Source organism: Magallana gigas, chromosome 3 (genome assembly GCF_963853765.1).
Source record: "Magallana gigas chromosome 3, xbMagGiga1.1, whole genome shotgun sequence".
Classification (NCBI taxonomy): domain Eukaryota; kingdom Metazoa; phylum Mollusca; class Bivalvia; order Ostreida; family Ostreidae; genus Magallana; species Magallana gigas.
The window spans coordinates 59,013,702-59,036,147 of record NC_088855.1 but is presented as its reverse complement, the minus strand read 5'-3'; the positions used below and the strand labels follow the sequence as shown (position 1 = coordinate 59,036,147).

At 32.9% G+C, this 22,446-nt stretch overlaps 2 protein-coding genes across 2 annotated transcripts; both read right to left on the bottom strand.

Annotated features, from left to right (window-relative positions):
* Positions 1-3,664: 3,664 nt before the first annotated feature.
* Positions 3,665-5,749, bottom strand: LOC136273411 (protein lev-9-like). The gene is made up of 3 exons (XM_066077819.1): positions 5,580-5,749; positions 5,313-5,492; positions 3,665-5,146 (listed from the first exon to the last, which is right to left on the bottom strand). The coding sequence occupies exons 1-3, from the start codon at positions 5,725-5,727 to the stop codon at positions 4,866-4,868; spliced, it is 609 nt and encodes a 202-aa protein (XP_065933891.1). The 5' UTR covers positions 5,728-5,749; the 3' UTR covers positions 3,665-4,865.
* LOC136273478 (uncharacterized) lies at positions 5,727-22,315 on the bottom strand. Its single transcript, XM_066077912.1, has 5 exons — positions 22,118-22,315; positions 7,041-7,296; positions 6,385-6,603; positions 5,865-6,083; positions 5,727-5,794 (listed from the first exon to the last, which is right to left on the bottom strand). Exons 2-5 carry the CDS (start codon positions 7,237-7,239, stop codon positions 5,727-5,729), a joined length of 705 nt encoding a protein of 234 aa, XP_065933984.1. The 5' UTR covers positions 7,240-7,296; positions 22,118-22,315.
* Between the last annotated feature and the right edge of the window lie 131 nt (positions 22,316-22,446).

Genomic DNA, 22,446 nt, shown 5'->3' with positions numbered 1-22,446 from the left:
ATCTATTCTACTAAAAAAGTATCAAGTATTTCAAAAAACATTTTCAAAGTGGGATAACATCGATAATATCAACGCACTTTAAAAAGTTAATGATCAAGGGCGCTGACTTGTTTCCTTAATTAAAATCTAAAATCTACGAGGGGTGTTTCTCGTGGATATTAATTTCTCGCGTTTGGTTAGAAATTTACAGTATATGAACAATTGTATTGTTTTGAATTTTAAAAATCCCAAAACACTTAAATGTTTATTTTGGTTTTAAGAATATAACGTATCGGTATCAACATCCCGATCATTCTGTAATTAAAAAAATTATTCAATAGACCAGATATGAATTCACTAAAATGTCAGTATTTATTGTTTGTAATCATTAATTATACCTGCTATAAGACTTAATTTCAATCACTGTGACATATAGCAAACTGAGCACAGATAATAACGTATCAGCTCTTAAACACAATCATTTGGTAATAATGCAGTAATCAAGATATTCATAAGGTAAATCCTCAGTAAAGTTTGATAACTATCACACACATTTTGAATGAAATGGTGATAAATGAAGCAGAGAATAGGAAATACAAGAGTTTGGAGATAAAAAAATATAACTTTTGCAATGAATATGATAATATGATAAAACTTACCAATAAATCGGATGCTCCAAAGAAGGAGAAAGCTAAGACCCGTCCGCATATTCTACGTGTATTTTCAATGATTTGTGTTATCGGTACTAGTGTAGTATCATTCTGATATTAATATTTAAGGATTGTTTGACTTCCCTTTTGTAAATTGATAACACATGCTCGTCTTATACACTTTTTGAGTTTTCTGAAATATAAAATATATAACAGTGTTTCTCCATTCTTTAAAATACAGCCATTTATATATATTACAAACGTTTCTGGTCAATAATCTGCTTGTCCCAATTACTTTCCTATCGGTATATTGTTTTGTTCTTGACAATAATATAAGAAAATGAAATAATAGGGCATGTTCTACGTATGAACATGCTTAATGCGAGGCAAGCTACTGCCAATCAAGTGGGTGAAAAAATGACAATAACAAATTGTCAACCATCTGAAAAATCCATAAAACGAAATACAAATTTAAAGCAGAGCAACACGGACCTCTAAAATGATAGAAATAGGATCAGTGAGCATCCTCTGCTGACCAGTCACACCCGCTGTGTGCTCTTTGTCATAATCAGGAAAAACCCCGGAAAAGTGCGTAGACAATTAGGCGATTAATTATGGTCTAACAAGTAGTATGAAAACTTCTGACAGCATGCGACCCACTAGAAAAGTGTATTTGCTGACAAGGTCGTTGAATTGACCGTAAAACTTACGAAAAGATGACTTTAAACGAGATTGTTGATAGTCCTGATTTATCAATTTGTTTGTCAGTAGTCTGCCTCGCCTTAAAAACTGTTCATACGATCAGCAAGCCTTTGTGTATGGAATTAACTGAGAGACAAAAAACACCATATGCAGGTGGTGAAGATATTTTGCTACTTAATTAAGGAAAGTTGACTACAGAAAAATTGAAGTAATCGCGGTTATCATAAAGTTTTGTTGTTAAGTTACCATCAATGTCAATTTCCAGTAAAATATCCAGATATGAAACAGATGACGCATACTCTGTGATATCTTTTATTTCAAGTTCACTGGGATATATCAAGTCAACATAAGTATGAAAATAACGATTATTAATTGATAATACGTCGTCGATATACCTACAGTTTGAGTTAAAGGCCACAGTGAGTAATTTATTATTTTCAGGTACACGTTTTTTAATAAATTTTGCTTTATAAGAATAGAAAAATAGACCTGCTTACAATGGGATACAATTGGTACCCATGGGAATTCCAACAGGTTGTTGGAAGACTTGATTTACAAAACTGTACAGATGTTGTCTATCAGAAACTCAAGCATCTTTCAATGTCAACTTCAGAATACTTGTGTGTGCAATCAGAAAGGTTTTTAAACAAGGATTTTTTAGATTTCCAATGACAAGGTAAGGATTTTCACGACTTCCATTTTTATTGAAGAAACAACTGTGAATGATTTTAAAAAGCCTAGATTTACATTTGTCATGGGGAATGGTTGTAAAAAGCGTTGAAAATTCGTACGTTTCGATGCTATTGATTTTGGTAAGATTTTATGACCTCGAAGTTTCTTATAATTATTTAGAGTTGTTTAGCATCCACATCTGATTCACACCACTTCTTGAGTATATTATTGCAAAGTATTTCCTTCACTACTGTAAGAATATTAGTAAGGAGTAAAGATAGAGGTTTGGTATAACATTTACTGGAAGAGTGAATATGTTAGATCCAAAATAATGTGCATTGGACCCTGGGTACAGACTGGTTGTCTGTATGAGATAACTATGTCGGCGATGTCTCTACTGGTTATGTTATTGTTTATGGTGTTTTGTTGCTTAAACTTTATCATACAGGGAGATATAATCAAATTTAGTCTATTGTACCATTTATTTGTATAAAGATCAATTTCCTAACATAAATGGAAAAATGTTGGCTTAATAAAAAAAAAAATAAAGGGTTCATTCAACATTTAAACTAAATACAAACATATTTTCTTTGATTGAAAAAAAAGTAAATTGACAAGTTTTCAAAATTAGCAGAGTTTATAAAGAATATTTGTGGAATAATGTAAATCAAATGAACACAAATAAAAATAACAAAGGTTACATTGTTAAGTGATAAACTATCTTTCATGAGTCTCAAACACCCTAACTGAGAACACCGATATCACATAATCAGAACAAAAATTATTAACGAAACTGTTATTTTACCTCGACCTTTATAATACATTGATATTCACCTAACAAAATAACAACATCGTTGCTTTATAATGAAATACAGAATGGACAACAATAATGATAGAAAAAGCTACCTTTAAGCCATTCAAATCACCTTAACTTAAAAGAAACTACTCTATTTTTGTCTATAGATAGCAAAAATTTACATGTAATGTGTTTTAGATCAATAAAAGAAATAAAAAACTTAATAGAAATTTGACAAACTTTGATACGTATTCATTGACAAACAATCAGCAAATAATGGCAAAAATAAACTTTAGATTATTACAATAAATACTAGAGTTCATAGCTAACGATTTAAAAAATACCAATATCAATCGTTAAATGTAGCTAACAATAAACAAACCATAAGGAAACAAAGAACATCAAAGAATCACTCAGCTCATATCTGCAAAGTTGTAAAACTGAGCTTATAATGAAAACTATCAGATAAAAAAAAATTAACAAAGAATCGTTTAGCTAATAGAGTACTTGATAATAAAAAAAACCCGATATGCTAAGTATTGGAATGCATTTTTATGGAACAAAGCATGCACCTAAAACTTTTATTCCGTCAATTATTTTCATAGATACGTGTTAAAAAGTATTTTCCTAAGAAAGTGTCAACAAAGTGTTAACATTGATCCAGACATTGCAAAAAAGATTGTCCATGTATTCCAAATATATTGGATAGTAATTTTTAGCCATCCTCTTTTGAAAAACATAATCTTAAGTTAAACATTTAGCTTCTTTTATTATTTCATTTTTTTATTCTCTCTTCTTTTTTTTTATTCGCCTCCACTATTGCCCCCCCCATTTAATACCTTGTGATAATGATTTTAACAAACTTAAATATAAACTACCTGATGATGCTCCGTCTCATGCGTTAGCTTTCTAGCCAACACGTTTATGAAAAGAAGATGTTTTAGTTGCTTTTTTTTTTTTATAAATATTCTTATGTAAAGACTTGATAACAATTGTCCACCTACCCTATCTCCGGGATAATGATTTAAAAAAACTGGAATCTACACTTCCTGGATGATTTCACACAGGTTTCAGTTTTTCTGAGCAAAACGTTTTTAAAAGATTTTTAAATATTTTTCTCAATATCTTCCTGTGTAAATATTTGACCCCCTTCCCTGCTTAGTTGTGTTCACAACCTACCCCCTGGTATAACGATCTGAAATTTATCTTTATACTGTGGAATCATTACAATTTTCGTGGTATTCGAGAGTAACACTCAGCAAGAAATGAAGAATCTCCACTAAGACAGATGTAGAAAAAAATTCTTTCTTAATTTATGAAATAAAATAAGCAAAAATCCCATAATCTGCGAAAAATTGTCTCCTGAAATTAAATGATTCCACAGTATTCCTTTGCTTAAATTCGACCTCCTGTTGTTGCCTCCATCGTACCCCTGGGAATCTGAACATAATTAAATCTACACTGCCAGCGGATTCCTTCACATAAATATCCGCTTATTTAGCAAAATGATTTGTGAAGATTTTTGAAAGATTTTTCTCTACATATTACCCTCTTTTGTGGCCCTACCAAACCCCTGGGGAAAATCACTTAAATCCACACTAGCTAAGAATGCTTTTACATGATTCAGCTATTCTGGCCAAATAATTTTGGAGGAAAAGAGTTTTGAAAAATAACTACGCATTTATTATAATTCAAAATGTTTTTACTCTTAAGAGAGCGTGACTTTCATTAAAACAAACTGATTTGCGAAGATTTTTAATGTTTTTTACTATTTATTACTTCCTTTTGTGGCTGTACCATACCACTGGTAAAAATTATTTGAGTTTACACTAGCTAAGGTTCCTTCCACATGTTTCAGCTTTTCTGGCCAAATGATTTTTAGAGGAGAATAGTTTTGAAAAATAACTTCGCATTTATTATAGTGTTCACTATTTAGAAAGCGTGACCTTTATTTAAACAAATTTGGATCCAATTCGTTTAAGTATGGTTTGTTCTAAGTTTGTTCCATATCTTTGTCACGCAGTTATAATGTTTCAAATTCAACAAATGAACTCTACGAATTCTTTTCACTGCTTCTTTGATTTGACTGCATTTATAAGATTGGGTAGATCCAGGAGAACAATGCTTGAAATGATAACAACTAAAACTCCTATTCCCAACACGACTCCTATTCCCTTGGCAGATGGTCGCGGATCAGATGCACATATCTTTAGAAGCCTAGCTTTAGCAGTCATGTTTTTCTGTATAGACAGCATGGACCGCAATTCTTTGATTCGTTGATTTAGTTTCTCTGTGTCGTTAGATTTAATCGGTGCCGAGCCAATAGCTGAACAAGGACACTTACATTCTAAAAAGATAAACACACGTCGAATATATTCAATGTGATTTAGAAAAAAGTATAAATGATGTAATTGTTTTTAGTAATAAATACATCTTTGTAATATTTAGATTAATTATGATTAACGAATAGAGAATAACTATATATTAATTGGGTTTTTTTGTGTATTGCTTACCTTTACAAACAGGTGGAGTTCCAGTCCACGTTTCGTTCTCATTACATGTACGTATCAGATCCCCACTTATGTGTCTGTGACGTCTCTTGTCCAAACAGGAGAGACTGACTTCACCACCTGGTGAGCTGTCTAGGCTGATTATATTGGTGTTCGGAACATTAAGTCTTGGACACCCAATAGCTAGTTGCCAAAAAAAACCCAAATCAATGGTTTTTAAAATAAACACACTTCAAATATATATTTGCAAATCACATTGAAGATACACACCTTTACACCGAGGCTCTGTTCCATTCCAACTACCATTTCCAACACATGTCCGTCGGAGATCGCCACTTACGTGTTTGTATCCAGCAGCGCATGTGTATGATACAAGTCCTCCATAAGAGGTATTATTATGCAACATGTCTGTGTTCATTATAAAAGGATCCGGACAAACAATTTCTGAGAACAATGAAAAATTAAAAAAGAATAAACAACTGAGGCTATAAAAATCAGAAATTTTGCGGTCATATTTGGCTAGATTATGTAATGAATACCAGTATATACATGTACCTCTGCATATGGAAGTAAATGTTCTACTCCATGTACCGTTATGCTCAGGATTACACATCATTTTCACAGATGAATCCAATACTTTATAACCACGTTTACACGTCAATGTGATTTCATCACCATTAGCAAATTCTAGGACAGAATTGTTGTAACTTTCATATTGGAATGAAGAATCTATGTGTGTTGTCGACGTATTGACCTCAAGTAAACAGATTAGCACTAAAGATAAAAAATAATATCAATTTTTAAAAAAAAATCAAATAGACAGCTAATTTTGCTAAGAAATTCATGCACACAAAATGGTTCTGCAATTGTCTGCATTTTCAATATATTACAGCTGACTTTATAGATATGCAATTTCAAGAATCCATTGATCTAGTCATTATAAAAGGATCCGGACAAACAATTTCTGAGAACAATGAAAAATTAAAAAAGAATAAACAACTGAGGCTTTAAAAATCAGAAAGTTTACGGTCATATTTGGCAAGATTATGTAATGAATACCAGTATATACATGTACCTCTGCATATGAAAGTAAATGTTCTACTCCATGCACCGTTATGCTCAGGATTACACATTATTCTTACAGTTGGATCCAATACTTTATAACCACGTTTACACGTCAATGTGATTTCATCCCCGTAAGCAAATTTTAGGACAGAATTGTTGTAACTTTCATATTGGAATGAAGAATCTATGTGTGTTGTCGACGTATTGACCTCAAGTAAACAGATTGGCACTAAAGATAAAAAACAATATGGATTTATTTTTTTGGAAATAAAAAGGACAGCTAATCTTGCTAAGGAATTCATGGACACAAAAAGGTTCTGCATTTGTCTGCATTTTCAATATATTGCAGCTGACTTTATAGCTATGCAATTTCAAGAATACATTGATCTAGTTATTTGAAGGGTATGAAAATGGTTATTCTATAGAAACACAATTTATCATCAACTCCGCTTGATATAACGTTTACCCTTAATCAAACATGTTACACGACTCAAGTGTGTTATGGTCAATTATATTAAACATGTCAAAATAAATCAATAAACGAATACATCAGTTATTTACCATTTTAAAATAAGTCCATAACGTCCATTCTTGTTAACCTGAAGCTAGCTTATCGATGGATAATGAACAATCAGAAACTTTGATATATTATTATCTATATTATACCTAGCACATCCATGACTGTTAAGACTATATCCACGTTATTAGTCATTTGTGTCTTGAAATTCCATCCCCAAATCCTTCCTAACATGAAAACAGCTGCTGATTCATTACTTTCTCTTTTGAGAGGCTGGGGTAACCAGATTGCTACCATTGAGTCGTTGTAACCGTACACGAGTCCCCCGTATGGTTCAGCTTCATTCATCACAGACCCGACCCCATCAAACCGGAAATTCTTGTTTGCACCATCAAGCACGTGTAGCTTTAAAATATAATGATACAATATGAACATTACACGTGCAAACTATTAATAGTACATGTAGTTATGTAGGACTCCAAATTTATTTTTAAGTCCACTGGTCACGCAAAATACGATGGTCGTGCTAAAGCCCGATAGTCTGCGCCAGAGTCCGATGATTTGGTGCCGATAGACTAATCCATACTTTGCAATAGTTATCACATTTGGTCGCAATACCTAAGGAAACCCATTTATTTATCAAATAACCTTTATGATTAAGAAGCTTGTAACTTTGTAATTTGGCATTACCCATTTAAAATCAGGTTTTGTGTGTATTTTGATATCCCCACGATGGAGCAATTTACGCATTGACAGGGATGAATAATTTCAAAGGGATTTTATCACAAAACGCCTATGTATTTGATGGCATAGAAAGGGGACGGAATAACAATGTCTGTCTCATCAAGTCATGAAGACTTCGTTGGTAACGTTATAGTAACAATTCAACATGAACATGAAGGAAGCGGCGGGATGTCCGGTATATCGACAAGTAAGTTTTGACAAAGTAAAGAAAAAATGCGAGACAAACAATCTGAGTCCGAAGCAGTTTATGTAGGTCATCCTGACGCAAACAGAGGAAAACAATATTTCTTGTTTTATGAGTCTATCAGACTTAGAGTCCCATTTTGGAGTCCTACAATTAAAACGACCTAACTTTAATTTGTCTTTTTGGATGAGATAGACTGTTGATATTTTAATATAAGACGTATTCACATAATAAACAAATGATTAAGACAAGTAATTTCAACAAAATTTTCGCATTAAGTAAGTATACATCAGTTGTCCTGAACCAGAACATTTTGATAAAACGAAAAACAAATAGAAAAGAGAATGCATGTACTATCACTGTCAAAATCAAAATGCATCTCAAATAAGCAGTTCTTTTCTTCAAAAACTACACTTGGTCAAGCATTTTAAAATTTGCTTGTGACAATCGTCAATTACTAAGACTCAAGTTGAAACTTTTGTTGGTCGGTGTTTAGTCTAAATTGGCCTACATCACTTCTATTGTCTATTTTAATAGCATGTCTACGAAAAAAACCATGCAAATATGGAAAAAGCTGTGGTAGCAAGTCTCAAGAATGAACAGTGGCCCTTTTCACAAAAAATCTTACTATTGATTTTTAAAATTTAAGTTTTTGTTCATTTTCACAAAACATCTTATGAGATTCTTTCGTGTAAATTTTGTCGTAACTTTACGATAGCACATACCCTCTTGTAAGTATTTCAAAACTGTAAATAATAATCTTATTATGTAAAATAAACAAGAAAAACAGCTAAATATAATATTCTGTGCTGCATTATGCAGCATTATTTCGCATTATATAGCAGTTATGGTTGAAAAAATACACAAATAAATTCAACAAAACTTTTTACGGCACATTTTTCTCGTAAATTTTTTCCTACGTCAAACTAAACACACATTGTGATTGTGACGTCATATTTTAATTTCTACTACATCACATTGATTTCACTCGATGTAAGTGGTATATAATTTCAGTTTTGCATCCTTTTGTAGAGAATGTTGGTTTATTTTAATGTTTCTCCTGTTTTATAAGAATTATTTAGTGAATTCAAATCGTTGCTAGTGAAAGAATAACTCGTAAGTAAATTCTTAAGTGAAACCTGTTACGAATGCGTTCGTGAAAAGCACTTATGATTTCTCGTAAGATATTCTTAAGTTAAAATCTTACGCAAAACCTTAAGATTTTTTACTTACGAGAGGGTATGTGCTATCGTAAAGTTACGACAAATTTTACACGTAAGAATCTCATAAGATGCTTTGTGAAAATGAATAAAAACTTAAGTTTTCACTTACGATAAAAATTAATCGTAAGTTTTTTTGTGAAAAGGCCTACAGAACAGTTAAGAGAAGAATTGTCAAATTCAGTAATTAATTACAAAATGTATAAACAATGTTTAAAAAAAATAAGACTATTTTCTGAAAGCAAAAGTTCAAAGTTGTAATCGTCGCATATTTTTTCATATTTCTATTTACACCATGAAGTGATAATTATACATTTTTGTCAATTTTTCAAAAAGAATTTCTCACAAAGTGGTGCATTATTTTTTGAAATTTTGTGTTAATAAGAAACTGTCTGATGTATTGTTACAAATATATAAAATCCATCTTTGGACTCTCAAGGACTAAAAAGTAATAAATTAACAAAAACATCCCTTTTTCAAATAAAATAAAAATTTGTTGGTTTTTAAAATTTTATTTTACAAGCCATTTCAATCCACAATATTTGTAATTAAACATAAACCCCCCCCCCCCCCACCTTATTTTGCTTTTTATTAAAATAAAATTAGTTGTTATCATTGTTTCTCAAAGAATTCTTATTCATTACATTTGCATTTCATTACTACTGTTAGAGTTGTCTCCCCTGTTGCGCTCTTCTGTAAAGAAGGTAAATCAGTCAGAATGTTGACAAAGGTATACAATTACAAGTTCAAGTTCAAGCAAAGTATTGAGAAATGCTGTGAGTGTTGTTAATATATATTATGATATTGAATGATTTTAATTACACAAACATTGCCCCATCTTGTAAGTGTTATTCACTATATCACATACTGTCATATTGAAGATTGATGGAGACTTGTATCTATAGTCAATAAACTGCTATTTTCTGTCCCGATATATTTAAGCAGCACATTTGGACGATTTTTAATCAAAATATACAAACCTGTGATAGAAGTGCAATTAAAAAAGATGAGGGGGAAATTTTCCAAGATAATCTGATTCACAGATTATCATATTTTACTCGAAAAAAATCCACAAAAACGAGAACTGATTTCTTACAAAGATTTAATTTATAATGGGGTAGGCTATGTTGAAAATGACAGATGCCCTACGGACCCGGTTTGACCTGAGCGTAGCCTGGTCACGGTAAGATTATTCTTTCTATGTTCAAATAATTCGAAATTTACTAGGAATGCCTCGTGCAATTTTTCATCGTTATCATCGGAGACTGTTGCTATGGACATAACATTTCTGTACGTGTATATTTCACTGGCCATCTATAAACCACCCCGCAGATGTTAAGGTTAGACTCCTATAAGCATTAATTTTGACAGTTTGAATTTCTTAAGCAAACAAATAATTGTAAAAGTGAGTAATTACACACCTTTTTAATGTGATTCGCATTTAAATTTTAAAATCATAATTAAATCACTTTTATCAAATATAACTTTACCTTTACGCAGTATCATTGCAAATTTTGATCCGCCGTATGGAAGAATTTATATTGTTATACTTTCATGTTAAATACTGAAATCTGATTGGTTAAGACGCAGTTAATAATATTTACTATTACCCTCAGCGTTAGCAACGCACTTGGCAACGGGTAACTTTAAAAAATGTTACATGCGCGAAAATTATGCGCGTACGGTTCGCTGTAGAATTCACGTTATTCCTATCTAAAAGCAGTAAAATTTTCTTAAAAATTTTAAAAAAGACATTCAGTATAACAAAATAAATAGTGCCTGTTTGGGAGGATAACAGTTGAAATTGACACCCCTCGAAAACCATTGTCAACCTCCGCTTCGCGTCGGTTGACAATGGTTTTCTCGGGGTGTCAATTTCAACTGTTACCCTCCCAAACAGGCACTATTTATATAATGTAAGCTATAGTTTATTTCTTCGATCCTTCTTTTTACATATTTTTTTTTTATGAATCAGACTATTTTCTAAATTATAATATTCATGGAATCTTGAAATGACGGGGAGGATGGCCAGGTTTTTTTTTAGTTCTTAAGAATGTAACACAATAAATACATGTATTTCTTAAAATTAAAATAAAGTTGTAAAGGAAAAAAAGGAGGTGTTAGGTTTCCCTTTCCCCAAGGGGTCTCAACCTGCGAAAACTGCACATAAATATAAACATAAACTATAAAAAAAAGTTATTCCAAATATTAATATGGACATCATAACTAGTTTTTGTGGGATTGTTATTTGGCATGTTATTTAATCAATACCATTCATAAGAAGACCTGGTCCCATAATTATGAAGCAGTCTAATAAACAAGAGGCCTATGGGGCCACATCGCTCACCTGAGCAACAATGGCTTTATATGGGTGTTCAAAGGATATTGTGCCATTTGCCCCCTCGGTAGAACAACAAAAAAAAAACCATAAAATAAATTGTATCCAAATTTTACACTTATTTTCATACATTTAATCTTTAACATTGTACCCCTGTGACAAACCATTTTTACCAAAAATAAGATCCTATGCAAGATATAAAACTAAATTTGTGGTAGGGGTACACTCTTAACTTCCATTCTCTTTATTTTAGATCTTCCCCCCAACTTTATAAAACGATCATATATTTGAGAACATGCATATAGGTACATATTCATCTTCAACTACATTGTACCAGCTGGTTATTGTATTTTATTCAAAAATTCCTAAATGTGAAAGAGGAAAATTGTACCTCAAGGCGTTCAAATTAAAAACATTCAAAAATGTTATTGGTCTTCCGCATTATATACGATTGTTGTTCACCAGGCATAAACTCGTGCTACGTTTTATAACCTTACTCACTTGATCGATGAATACACTCGAATGAAAAATGTTGTCATGTGATATGTTAAAGAGCTATTACATGTATAATCAATGCAAAGGCGTCGGAACTGGGAGGAGGGAGAGCCCCCCCCCCCCCCTCCCCACTTTTTTTTGCAAAGTTAGACATAGCTGAACTCAAATCTTTTGTTTTTTTGCTTGTCAAGATTTCTGATAAGTTCTAGCCCCCCTCCCCTTCACCTCAACAAGCCTCGGACTACAATGTATTGACAGGCATATTGTTCTATTTTACGAAGGCCCACCCCTTATTTTCATCTTAAATAAAAATCAACGTTAACAAATGGCTACAAATTAAGATGATTTTCTGCTGTAATTTTTTCTTAAGAATAGCGATATTGCATTTTCCCCCGTAACAGTAATGTTTAAAACTGTTTTAAAGAGGTCGTTTTTATTAAATTGTGTCTGAAAAACCAACAAAGTTGGTGTAGATTCCTTGTATAAGGAGGGGGCCCCAAAAAGTTGTTACAGCATATCATCCTTTTAATTTTTCTGTTTAAGTATTTAACGTTTTTAGTGAAACATTTCTAGCGATAAAACAAGATTTCAGCGTCAATTGTACAATTATAAGCAAGAACTCACAATTCTGCTTGGTTTGAGTAAATTTTTTTGTTCACAAGAGTTAACTAGATGCTGTCTTTAGACAGTAATACCCGCACCAAGTGTTTGCCCCTAAATAACACTGTTTTGTACCAGTTTAATTAGAAATGAAGGCCACATGCAAACTCCCGTAATACATTTAAAGATTATAATTTTCATAACTGAAGGATGAGATCCCTTCCCATATGATAATACACATGAGCAGCACTTTATGTGCAATTTGGGGTTCAATTGTTTGCAGTGAATTTTCAGTTAATCAAAAATCTTTACATTTCATGTCATAGAAAGTATAACGGTCTATATAATTATTACAAACAAATTTAAAAATTAAATTGATGCCCCCTCCCCGTGGCGGTTGCCGGTTTCAGATTTGCTTCTGTGTGCATACATATGTACATCATCGCGTGCACAGATTTAGAGAAGGGGTGGGAGTGAGGGGTCCAGACCCCCCCCCCCCCCCAATGAAAATTCATTTATATCAATTAATTGTAAAATTACCAAAAATACAGCTTGGACCCCAATGCTCTTAAAGACATGTAAACGCTCTAACCCACTGCGCTTCAATGTTAGGTAACATTATTTGGAGGGTAAATATTTAATTAATATTTAATATACTTTATAATTATTGTTTATCTCAATAGGAAGTGTACATCACAATATGCAGGTGTCCTGCACCACCTTAAAGCTGTTATTTATCTAATAAAATGGTGCAAGTGGATTTGAAGAATAGGTCATAAAAATACATGCATGTTACAAATAAAAATAACTGATCCTTGTCTGAAGTTACGTACACAACACAGGTCTGCAGGTCTCATTAGCGGGTACTAGTTTTACCCAGCTCTTCGATTAGATGGGTTCGCGTGTATACATACATGTCTGTGTTTTCCATATGCAGAAAAGGATTAGTTAAGATCAGCTAAAGGAAGTCATTATTGTGTTTTAATTGGATTATCATTATGATGCTGACCAATATAGGTAAGCATAATACATGTAGTAGCAGTAGCACAATATAATGAGATGCCAGCATACATAAGTTCTACTTTCACTTTCTAAATGTGATCTCCCTTTGACAGCATACTGTATCGTCATCTTTTAATATTCAAATAAGCTTATCATCGTTACCTATCCTATAGCATTTGTAAAGTTTCTGTCATTTTAGTTGCAAAAGTTATTTTTTTCATTAATTGTCAGACTTGCACTATTGATTTGACCCCATCTTGACCCTGTATAAACAATCTCTTATTAATTTGTGTATTACATTTAAGTAAGTGTACTAGACACTTAATTATCATTTTTATATGAGTTATAATAGGACGGATGGAGTATTTCTTTCTTAATGTAATATAATGCATCAAATAAAATTTAGGTCATGACCTTATGGGACTAGCTGTTCTGACCCCAACGAAACAGGAAAATACAAAATATCTTCTAATATCATTATGATGCATCAAATGGTGTAAAGTACATTAATGACCCCCAGGTGTTGTCTTTAACTCGCTTTGCCGGAGTAAGTGCATAGGAGAGTTGATTAACATCAACTCCCAATAAAGTATTTTATCTTATTAATTCATATGTTACAGTATTGTTTGATCCATGTGGGTAATTCCTAGCCTATTGATGTCACTGCTTTGTTTAGGAGACTTTACAATTGCCCCAAATAGGCGAATACACATGCATATAACATTTTGTTTATAAATCTTAAAAATTGAATTAAGCCATTTTAAAATTCTAATGTGCATCAGGTGAGAAAAAGCAATCCAGAAATGATTTAAAATTTGCTACTGCACACATGTAAGAATGTATTAAGAAGACTGAAACTTAAGAACCAAGTTAGATTTGGGGGGGGGGGGGTGAATGTGGAGTATAAACATTTTTAATTTGAATCATTTATTGTTATGAATTTTAACTTGTCAATGAATACTAGTTATTGATCCCAAGGTAGAAATATATGACCTCTGATCATATCTCAATAGATCATTTGTCAATTATGCAAGGTGTAATGTAATTTTGTTTAAGAATAATATTTTTTACCAGTTTATAAAAGTTTTTAGACACCCAAATTATATTTTGATTTAATAGATCATTCGACAACTAAGGGGGGGGGGGGCGGTTTATATTTGAGTTTGTTTGGGGGTTCCAAGTCATATATTTGACAATTTCCTAATGTAATTTAAAACTAGAGCAGAGCTCGTGGCAAAGCCCCGAGTAGGTCTTCCGTTGTTGGTGCGAGTTGAAAATATATGTTATATGGTGTCAAACGATTATAATGACTATATTTTCTGTTCAGCTTTTGTTATAAAAACGTGTTGTGATTGAAAGCCTGTATATAAAACGTGTTTTGAAAAAGAAAGGAAGAAAATATTTTAGGAAAACTATTTGTCGAGCAGAGTTTATGTAATCGTTTCAAACATTCTTTAAAAAATGAGATGTTTAATGGCTAGTTAAATTTTCAAAGGGTAGCAAGCATTGTTATAAACAGTATGTACTCGTGATTCATGTCAGGAATTGTATTTCTTTTTTAAACTAAACGTGCCTACAAAACACGTAAACTTTTCACAAAGATAACTTCTATATTAAAATATTTCTAAATTTTTTAAGACTATGTGCAAGTTTAGAATTGCGTGCTGACAAAATTTACAGACCCTAAAACGTACTACTACACCAAAAAAGCATGCGGCCTACGTGCGAGAAACGTTTCGTGTAAACCTTTCAGAGTTTCGTGTAAACCGTTTAGCGTTTCGGGCAAAGCGTGCGAGAACCGTGTGAAACGTTCATCAGATTTCATTCGGAACTCCCTGACAAGTTAATTGTTTCAAAATGGCGCCCGTGTTTTACATTACTTTAACAAAATTGAACGAATTTTTAACAAACAAAAGAAAGGTATATGTATTAAAAGACGACTATTTACAGAGTACATGTATATTTAACGTTTTCATGCGATGTTTCAGTACTGAATCAATATTAAAATTCGCTATACATAAGAAATATTAAATACAGTTAGTGAAACATGATTTCTATTGGAACAAACCTAAATCAACTTTAACTTGCACGATCATGTTTTGATAGGCATGTATTTTTATTATTTATTTACATCGATAACTCTTACTGATAACTCTTACTGAGACCATTCGGCTGTGTACAAGCAGCACACATAACCTCGGACATCGGGTGAGACCTGCACTTGGCTGAACCTGTCAATCAAACTCTGTGTATTTGTTATCATTGGATGGTCAGGCGTCTCTCTTTTGTCAAAAGCCAATGGAAAATTAATGACTTCAAGGTAATCGGAATCAGTATTTGATGAAGCACACAATTTAAATGATAGAAAATTTATTAATTATTTGAACAAAATTAAATGTAAACATAGAAAGGAAATAAAAAAATTAATTATAATGGGAATATATACGCATGATACTCAATTCAAATAGATTATATTATGATTTTATTATTTTATGTAGTAAAATCACCCTTCCAACTGTTACTCAATTACATAACAATTGATGACCTGGGGCTATAAATGTTCTGAGCTGTATGCGCTGAAGCGACACAAGATTCTCGGTCGCATGCGGCAATTAAATTAACACAGACTGGCCGAATAAACAAAGGGGTGGGAAAGTGAAACAAAATGTTACACATAAGAAGAAACCACAAAAAATGATTTTCGACAGATCTTGCTATCTTTTCTCCAATTCAAAAAAAAAAATCCAGCGCGAGCACCTGTCAGCAGGGCGGGTGGAGCTGGGGGGGGGGGGGGGGCAGCAATGAGTTCGTTTCCACAATGAAACTACAGAAGTGATTAATATGTGACTGATAGAACCTAATCTAAAGTTGTTTAAACTCATGTGAATATTTTTTAAAATAATCATCGAATGCCTCAATTCAGGGCATTCCTTTATCGTGCTAGCACCTACCGCAAACATGGAACTTTGATTATAATTTGATTTCATTTTTAAACTATCTTGTACGCTATCGTATAGATCAATGCTTAATCAACTGTACAAGTAAAATAAATTTATCTTTTCATCTTAAACCAATATAATAGTTGAAAACATAATAAAATATAGTTGTGTCCGTGCAAAATATGAAACATAAACGCGTCATAAGGAACATGTACAAAAACACGAACCGACCGCGGATCACTTATCCACTCGCGCCGGATCTCCTCAGCCATGTGCGAGGGATGATCATCATTTAAAGGTTTAATATTTGAGGGGGGTTGTTGATTTAAAACCTTAATTGTACAGTTTTTAAAGTACTTTACCTAAACAAACCAACCATTAGTTGTCTAACGATTTTTCCGATTTGGAGTAATATCGTTCATTAAAATTCATTTACACTCAAATATTTAATTAAATATATATACAAGTAGGACAAACTTTTATAACATAAAATTAAAACAGTTCTTGTATATACGGCTATATTAACTCAAACACATTCATATGCATGTAAGTCGCGGTGTGCGAATCTTGTGTATTAAATGACCGCTTACCGCTAAGTAATGCAGCCGTGACTGATCTCCTCGGCTGTGGGCGAAGAATAGATTACGTAAAGGTACAACGCACAGAAACGCACAGCTCAGAACCAAGGAAGATTTGAAAAGTTTGCAGTATAATGACCTTACTCTATCAAATAGAAGTTATATATTTTAAACTTAAACCCCACAATTGATCTATGTCTATTATTGCTTTAGAGAATGACATTGCTTTTATTAATTAAATGAACTATTTCTTACTTGACATCCAATCGTTTAATCCACAAAAGATTTTGTGTAATCAAAACTAAAACAATTCTTGAGTTCGCGGCTAAATAAACTCAAATATGAGAGACGCAATTCTCGTGTATTAGATAACCGCTGACCGCTAGGTAGTCCAGCCGCGAGCATGGTAACCGATTTTCTCGGCCGAGGGCAAGGGAGAGCTTACATAATGGTACACACACATGCAGTTCTGATTCAAAGTAGATTTTAAATGCATGGAGTTAATAACTAAAATATATTGCATAGAGTTTTTTTAATTCCATATTTTGTGGTTTACTAGAAAAGAAAAAGAATGTTTTGTTTTCCAATTGCCGTTTTTAATGATTGTGCACTATAAGAACTTAACAACAATGACTTTAACTCCTAAAGGAAAAGCTTATACTCCAACAACAACAAAATTCTTATGAATTAATGCCTCCTGTATAAACCAGCATACTTTCTGCGGCAACTTTATGCCAGTTGTACGCACAAAGACTTTCGTTAACTTGTCAAATGACAACAGGTACATGTCAACATGTAAAGCTTTTTACACTCATACTACACAAATCACAAATAACATTGTTACGACCTTTATGAGATCCCAACAAACAACTTTTCCAGCGACAGCCATATCAAAATCCTAACCGTTTTTGAGTTATTAAGCAAAAACTTTAAGGGGCTATTGGCCCTTAATTTAAGGGGCCAGCCCTTTTTTATTGGTGTTAAATGAAAGCCCTTGATATTCTGCACAACTTTTATTCAACATGTCTTAACAAAATATTTTTAGTTAAAAAGATATAAAGGAAAATATGTCTAAATTTTTGCACTTTTTGGAATCCTGTTTTTTGACCCCCTACCTTTTCCTAAATAAAAAACGTAATCTAAAAACAAAAACTAATGTGCACCACTACAATGTCTCTGCTATTCAAATTCGTTGGATTCCCATTCCCTGCTATCATAGTGTCGGAGCCTTTGTCTGGAAACCAAAGGCCCTAAAAAATTTTAAAAGGGGAATAACTCGTTACCGGAAAGGGAATTCTAACTTTTATGAATTGAGGAAGATAGTGTTTTGTAAAGTCCATTAGCCCTGAAAATTTGAGCAAAAACCGTTCACAAATGAGCACGATATGAAGCCTCAAAGTTCGCGTCTAGGAAGAAAAAAAAAAAGAAAAGAAAAATAAGAATAATCTTAACCAGCACAATAATAGAAAGGTCTTCCGTTGGAAACGGAAGACCTTAATAAGACTAAGCCATACTACAGTCATGAACATGAATAGTATAGAACAAAACACAAACTTACACATGTAAATATACATAGGAAGTATTACAAAACATAGATGATTGATCTATATCTGGGTTCTTAAATTGAATCATATATCATGTACATATTATATTATTGTTTCTTTGTTCAAGGCATTTCAGATGGTATGTAGGTCATGATCCCAAGTGCTCTTCCTGAAATTATCAAACATCATAAAAACCATTAAGATCCCCGGCCACCTTAATCCAAAGATATTATTTCTCCTTAGGTCATGGCGCATCAGATCATTATGGCATGTAAGTCATGACCCTAACGGGTGTCAAAGGGTGTGCGGTCTAACATTGAACCTTGTAGGAAGAATCATAGACTATTTTAAACGGTAACTTAAAAACGGACAAAGATAATAATATAGGGTTTTCAGAATCATATACTGACTGTTACTGGCAATATATAGGGTTTATTAGATCTGACCCCTGGGGTCCTCCCCACCCCTCCAGGAATTTGAAATTACCATATATCTCAGAAACTGTTATAATCATGACCCCCTAAACCATATATATTCATGTTTCTGATGTCAAGGGGCATCAAATGTTATTTAGGTCATGGGCCCTGTGGGTGGTCCTGACCCCCTCAAACAGCAAGTCCCTTAATATCTTCAAAACAGTTGAGATCCCCACCCTTAAACCATATATGTTCTTGTTCCTTGTGTCAAGGGGCATCAAAAGCTTACGGTATGTAGGTCATGGGCCCCGGGGGTGGTCATGACCCCCCTGAAACAGGAAGTACACGAATATCTCGATAACGATTGAGATCCCCACCCCTTAACCATATATATTCTTGATCCTTAAAGGGCATCAAAAGGTATGTACCGATAGGTAATTGGCCTGAGGGTTAAATTTAATTTTTCAAAACCTGACTGCACATCTATGGAACAGTTCCTATCATATCCCAAGATATGATGTGTCTATCCATTAAATCATAAAAGGAGTTCTAGAATCTATATTTTTTTAAGTGATAAACGTCAATTTTCTGCTACTTTTTGACTCCCTGGATGAAATTTAAATTTTTAAAACCTTACTGCACATCTATAGAACAGTCCCTATCATATATCAAGATATGATGTGTCTATCCATTAAATCATAAGAGGAGTTCTGGGATCTATGGTTTTTTTTAGTGATAAACATCAATTTTCTGCTACTATTTGACTCCCTGGATGAAATTTAGATTTTTTAAATCTTATTGCACATCTATAGGACAGCCCCAATTATATCCCAAGAGATGACGTAGCTACCCCAAAAGTTGTAAGAGGAGTTCTGGGAACCATACTTTTTTTTTGCAAAAAAACGTCATTTTTTGTTGCCCACTGATCCCCTTAATAAAAAATATTAATTCTGGAACCTGATCACACTTCAATATGACACCCCAATCATATTCTAGAAGATCATTTGGCTACTGCAAAAAGAAAATGACGTTTTTGAAACCAGTTTTTTTGTAAAAAAAAAAAAAAAACAACGTCATTTTTTAGCAATTAATGGACCCCCAGGACAAAATTGAAAATTTCAAAACCTTATTGCGCATCTATAGGATACCCTAAAACATATTCCAAGAGATGATTTGTCTACTGTTGAAAATGTAGGAGGAGTTCGAGGAAGAAGGTTTTTTGTAAAAAAACGTCATTTTTTACCAATTATTTGACCCCCAGGACTACCAGAGAATTTTTGAAAACTTTTTACAAAACAACATGATACCCCAAATCAAACTCTTAGAGTTCAGATTGCTGGTTTATAAGATGTAAGAGCAGATTGAGAAAGTAAAACGTGACAGACGGACGGACGGACGGACGGAACAGAGTAACAACAATATACCCGAACTTTCTTTAGAAAGTGCGTGTATAATTACATTCAATTTAAGATTTTTAAACTTGGTATTTCCTATTCAGAATGAACAAAAGCATGGCCTCAGTTCTTTGAGCAAAGCTCTGTATCTTGCTTACAATATCGAAACCTGACACAGCTGAGTATGAATAGTAAAGAGAAAATTGTAAACAATTAAAACAGAAGAAACATGCACTAAAACAAAGAAAGAGCACAATTTATTTTTCATAATAAAAATATACCTATATATTTTAGCAGCAAAATCAATCTCCGTTTAGACTGTAAATGCAGAGCATCTTAACAAAACACGTTGCATTATGATCAACCATAACGTAGAGATCGTACCGAATTACTAATAGAATGTACAGCATTTATAATATAATATGTTGCTAGTGCATCAGATTTTGCTCATTTTGCGCAGGTAAACAATTAACTGTCTGATTTACCGACGTCTATATTTGATTCGATACGTAAAAATTCCAAAATACAGGCGATATTTCCCCTCAAGTTAAAAAGCAAAACGAAATTTAAAGTAACGTAAAACCACGATCACGAGTGATAATGACAACGCATTTTGAGGTTTTCTCCGTTTTAACTAAAGATCGGAATAATAAAGATTATTTCTGCAATTTATAATCACCTTTCTATAGGGATGCGTTGTGCCAGAGAAAGAGAGAGAGAGAAAGAGAGAGAGAGAGAGAGATTGTCAATCTGTAGTAAACAATATGTAAAATTACATACCAAAAGAGCCCGGCTTTAAGTACTTCAGTACTTTGAATTTTGTAGTTTTGCCCCTGTAATTATTCATTCGTGTATCTAATTGGTACTCTGCCTGTCTTAAAGTGTAGCACTGGCAAATAATGGGGTGTGGGGGTATGTAAGCTTGCTTACTTTTTCTTTCATTAATAGAGAGATATATTAGATTTTAAAAAAATAGTTAAGTCCACTTTAGCTTACATGTATATTCAAATTCCCATTTTCCCGTGATTTCGCGTGTTTTAATGGCATTGATTTAAAAAAAAACCCTGAAATGTGTTGAAGCAACCCTTCAGTTCAGTAAAATATTGTTTGACTCGCGTATATGTCGGGTTTTCCCCGTAACATACATGTGACAATGTAAAGCTAATGCTAAACTACAGATTCTGGAGAGTTTTAAAAGTAGAAAAATGTCCAACTTTAAGACAATATATTTGCAATATTATTGATAGTTCAAAGACAAATTTTTGATATATTGAAAAAAGAAATGTCCTTTTATAACTAGAAACAGATTTAGTGAATTTAAAGTGCAACTGTCCGACTTTTAAGCATTTAAAAAATGTATATTTTTACAATTTTACAAAAAGTTGGAAACATGCCAGATTCGTGACCTATCTGCACTTAACGGAAAGAATATTTGGGAATTCTCACAAAATGTTTTACACAAGTGTATCTTGTTAGTGTTAACTCTAAATGACTTTTTGAATTTATATTTAAACGAAACTCAGAATTCTAAACAATAATGTGGCGAATTATGCATTCTTAAAAGGGCCAAAATGCTATTTTTAGTAACAGTGCCGCAGAACCAAGTTCAGACTGACCACATCAAAAAAATGTTGTGGCAAATTAATGTATATAGGTGCACATTGTTAAACACAAAATATGAAGTTGATCAGAGAACCTTGCTCTCACCGCCTTTTGCATGGTTTTCTCGTAGACATGCTCTTAAGTTAATATGTGCAATGTAAATATAATACCTGAACATTGATTAAACTGCCTGTAGCAAAGTTTTCAGTGAGCAAGCACTTTGCGATTTCCACTTCTTGCGAACTCTTTCTTATTACAATTTCATTTTTCTTCAATCCCTTTAGATCCCAAGCAGTAACTGTGATTAATCCATCCTTAATAAGTAAATATTTATTCTTTTCTCCCCAACCGTCTGCAATAGCTATCAATGATAATCCTAAAATATTGAACGAAAAACTTCTATTGTATCAAAACTTACGACACAGTCTGTAATTAATATATAATCTTATGGTTCTTGAGAATGCACGAAAGTAGACCTTAACATTTAGTACACACTACG

Bases quoted from the DNA above. Each gene is read 5' to 3' on its own strand.
- LOC136273411 (XM_066077819.1), bottom strand. From the start codon at position 5,727: ATGAACACAGACATGTTGCATAATAATACCTCTTATGGAGGACTTGTA. The intron at 5,493-5,579 runs GTGTGTATCTTC...TTTGGCAACTAG, and splicing joins AACAGAGCCTCGGTGTAAAG to CTATTGGGTGTCCAAGACTT. The intron at 5,147-5,312 runs GTAAGCAATACA...TTATCTTTTTAG, and splicing joins AACTCCACCTGTTTGTAAAG to AATGTAAGTGTCCTTGTTCA.
- LOC136273478 (XM_066077912.1), bottom strand. From the start codon at position 7,239: ATGAATGAAGCTGAACCATACGGGGGACTCGTGTACGGTTACAACGAC. The intron at 6,084-6,384 runs GTACATGTATAT...TTTTATCTTTAG, and splicing joins ATTTACTTTCATATGCAGAG to TGCTAATCTGTTTACTTGAG. The intron at 5,795-5,864 runs GTACATGTATAT...TGATTTTTATAG, and splicing joins ATTTACTTCCATATGCAGAG to CCTCAGTTGTTTATTCTTTT.